At 52.0% G+C, this 3,465-nt stretch overlaps 1 protein-coding gene across 2 annotated transcripts in view; it reads left to right on the top strand.

Moving 5' to 3' along the window:
• The window catches only part of Dnajc17 (DnaJ heat shock protein family (Hsp40) member C17), a 34,468-nt gene that overhangs the window by 23,519 nt on the left and 7,484 nt on the right, over window positions 1-3,465 (top strand). Inside the window, exons 6-10 of one of the 2 annotated variants that reach the window (XM_005364263.3) lie at window positions 192-288; window positions 868-911; window positions 1,954-2,031; window positions 2,484-2,564; window positions 3,004-3,114. In XM_005364263.3, coding sequence (XP_005364320.1) covers window positions 192-288; window positions 868-911; window positions 1,954-2,031; window positions 2,484-2,564; window positions 3,004-3,114 — 411 coding nt within the window. The remainder of the gene's footprint in view (window positions 1-191; window positions 289-867; window positions 912-1,953; window positions 2,032-2,483; window positions 2,565-3,003; window positions 3,115-3,465) is intronic. The other variant, XM_026787738.1, reaches the window with a different exon arrangement.

Genomic DNA, 3,465 nt, shown 5'->3' with positions numbered 1-3,465 from the left:
TTGTCTCCTGTGGGAGCTTGGTGCTCTGTCCCGCCCACAGGTTGTCTCCTGTGGGAGCTTGGTGCTCTGTCCCGCCCACAGGTTGCTGAGCCCTAGCTTGCAGGCAGACCCTCCCAGGGACCTTCACAAGGTGAGCCAGCCTGGCACTGGATCTGCGCAGAATTATCCCCCCTCCGCCCCCTGCTCTGCAGATTGCACGCCTTCGAGAAGAGGGTTCCCGTCAGTTGGAGGAACAGCAAAGGCTGGTCCAGGAGCAGATCCGCCAGGACCGGGAGCAGAGGCTGCGAGGTGAGAGTAGACACTCGCCTGTGTCTCCTCCAGGGCCGGTGCACATCATTCATGGAGTGGCTATAGAGCTTCCGCCTGCCGGAACCCTGACAACCCCGTGGTGCTCCACAGCATCCTACTGGGACACCTTCTGTGGGAGCCTCTGTGCTTTTTACAAATCCCTGTCCCAGGCGGGTGGTGGCTCCCGCCTGTAATCCCAGCACTTGGGAGGCAGAGGCAGGTGAATCTCAGTGAGTTCAAGGCCAGCCTGGTCTACAAACCGAGTTCCTGGGCAGGCAGGACTGTTACACAGAAAAACCTTGTCTAGAAAAAAAGACCCAAAAAACAAACAAACAAAAAATCAAGTCTCAGTCCCAAGCATTGGCAGCTCTGTTTTGGAGCAGATCTTGAGGGGAGAGGCTTTGGGGTATTTGGCCTCAGTGAAGCTGAATGGCCTGTGTCTGCCTCTGGCTCTTATGATGCGGTCCCAGCTTTCCATCTGAGAGAGCTGACAGGTGACCTTCAGGTTAGCCTCTGCCTCTCCTTTGGGGGACCAAGGACTCTGGAATTTTAGTTTTCTTCTTTTCCCAATATTTTTAGGAAGAACAGAAAATGCTGAAGGCAAAGGAACCCCCAAGTTAAAGGTGAGTCTGTAGGGTCTGTGGTCACAGCACTGTGGTCCTCGGCAAGAACAGGTGCTTTCCCATGGGAAACTGGCGCCACTTCTCCATCCTTCTGCCATCCTGGGCCTGGACCCTGACTGAGCCTCAGAGCTTGTCACACCAGGTGGCTGGAACGTTGGCTGGTGTGGGCAAGACATTCTCAGGAGCCCTCTGAGATGGGTCCTTTCTTTTTGTTTGTTTGTTTTTAAGATTTATCATATATACAGTGCTCTGCCTGTATGTATACCTGCAGGCCCGAAGAGGGTGCTGTATCTCATTACAGATGGTTGTGAGCCACATGTAGTTGTTGGGAATTGAACTCTGGACCTTTGGAAGTTCAGGAATCGCTCTTAACTGATGAACCATCTCTTCCAGTTGAGATGGGCTCTTTTTCTCCCTCCCTCCCTCCCTCCCTTTCTCTTTTCCTGAGACAGGGTTTCTCTGTGTAACAGCCCTGGCTGTCCTAAAACTCACTCTGTAGACCAGGCTAGCCTCATACTCATAGATCTGCCTGTTGCTGTCTCTGAGTGTTGGAATTAAAGGCATGTGCCGTCACCGCCTGCTTGAGATGGGTTCTTAGAGTATACAAAGTGTTCCTAAGATTAATCAGGCTGCCTCCCTCTCAGTTTCCGTAGGAGGCATAGCTTGGGTGGTCTAAATCACCAGAGTTTGGAGAGCAGCGGGGTCTGCTTGGGTGGCGAGCTCACTCATAGAGCCTGGTGTGGCTGATGGTCATGTTGTCTTTCAGCTCACTCATAGAGCCTGGTGTGGCTGATGGTCATGTTGTCTTTCAGCTCACTCATAGAGCCTGGTGTGGCTGATGGTCATGTTGTCTTTCAGCTCACTCATAGAGCCTGGTGTGGCTGATGGTCATGTTGTCTTTCAGCTCACTCATAGAGCCTGGTGTGGCTGATGGTCATGTTGTCTTTCAGCTCACTCATAGAGCCTGGTGTGGCTGATGGTCATGTTGTCTTTCAGCTCACTCATAGAGCCTGGTGTGGCTGATGGTCATGTTGTCTTTCAGCTGAAGTGGAGGTGTGAGAAGGAGGATGAGTCCCAAGGTGGCTACTCCAGAGATGTCCTCCTGAGACTTTTGCAAAAGGTGGATTCTGCTGACATCTGCCACTCCCTGTCATCTCAGGCCAGAGCTCAAATGCCCTGAACTTCAGTCATGTTGCTACCTACTCTTTTCTTTCTGTCTAGAGACTCCCCTAGAACTGAGTGATCTTGTGCCCCTCTGGTGCCTACGCCTAACCCTTTCCGTAAAGCTCAGGCTTTAGCTGCATGTGCTGGGGAGCGGAGGTGGCTGTCTGGAATGAATACCCCCTCCTTTTTCCTCTTCCAGAAGTTGAGACAGCGCTGCTGTGTGCTAGTCTAGGTCTTGGAGCTCCGCCTGTCTCCCCGTTGCTGACTGTATACCTTAGGAAATGAAAACAGCTCTCTCCAGCTTAGCCTCTCTGGGTCCCTAGTCCTAACGTATTCCAGGTTGGACTGTAGCATAGCGGGCCGTGTTGTGTGTCCAGCTGTACTTACTGTGCGCTCTTGTCCCCACAGTATGGAGAGGTTCTCAACCTGGTGCTTTCCAGAAAGAAGGCAGGCAACGCCATAGTGGAGTTTGCAACTGTCAGGGCCGCGGTGAGTGCACTGGCGAGACCTGTCATTCTGGGCAGGAGCCTACTTTCACAGGTCCCCACACTGCCTATGGGTCTTCAGGCCAGTCCAAGAGTTGAATCTTCCCAAAGGTCTCCTGGCTTCAAGATTGCATGGGGGAATGCTCTGGCTTAGTTCACTCTCCCGACTCCATACCACACCATATACCCTGCCCCAGCATGGCCTCCCACCCTGCTCCAGCATGGCCTCCCAACCCTGAATATTCTTTTTTCTTTCTCTGAATTAGAAGGTGCATCTACTCCATTCTCCCAAAAGGGTCAGCTTCAGCATAGCGTTGTTTGCAGGTTGCTGAGGTTACCTAGATCTTCTTGGAACACTATGTTTGTCTTAGTCTTTCTGTGGGGTATAAAGAGCCCCTTATAGCTGGATCAGATGGGCAGAGACTAGAGACTCTGTTTGGCAGGAGCTGGCTGTCAAAAATGAAGTGGGCCTGGTGGACAACCCTCTGAAGATTTCCTGGTTGGAGGGACAGCCTCAGGGCACAGTGGGTCACAGTGACGCAGGATTATCAAAGGTAAAAAGCCAGGAGTCACTGCTGGGTCTGCTTGGGGTCTGGGATCCTTTCAGCTTCTACTTTCTCAGGCCCTTTGTTCCCAAGTCCAGATCAGAGTAAAATGCAGTGGGTGGGTTCAGTCAGTCCAAGAGGGCTGACTCTCTGCTCACCCCTGTTCTCTATGATGTACCTTTTAGGAATAAATCCTAAGAGGGGCAGCTCCGCCGGCGCAGAGAAATCCAACTAGGTCAGATCAAACCAAATTAAAATGCCCATCGTTTTTTTTTTTTCTTGGTTTTTCGAGACAGGGTTTCTCTGTGGCTTTGGACCCTGTCCTGGAACTAGCTCTTGTAGACCAGGCTGGTCTCGAAC

This window comes from Microtus ochrogaster, assembly GCF_000317375.1.
Source record: "Microtus ochrogaster isolate Prairie Vole_2 chromosome 14 unlocalized genomic scaffold, MicOch1.0 chr14_random_1, whole genome shotgun sequence".
Classification (NCBI taxonomy): domain Eukaryota; kingdom Metazoa; phylum Chordata; class Mammalia; order Rodentia; family Cricetidae; genus Microtus; species Microtus ochrogaster.
The sequence above is the reverse complement of the archived record's forward strand: the minus strand, read 5'-3'. Positions and strand labels throughout refer to the sequence as shown.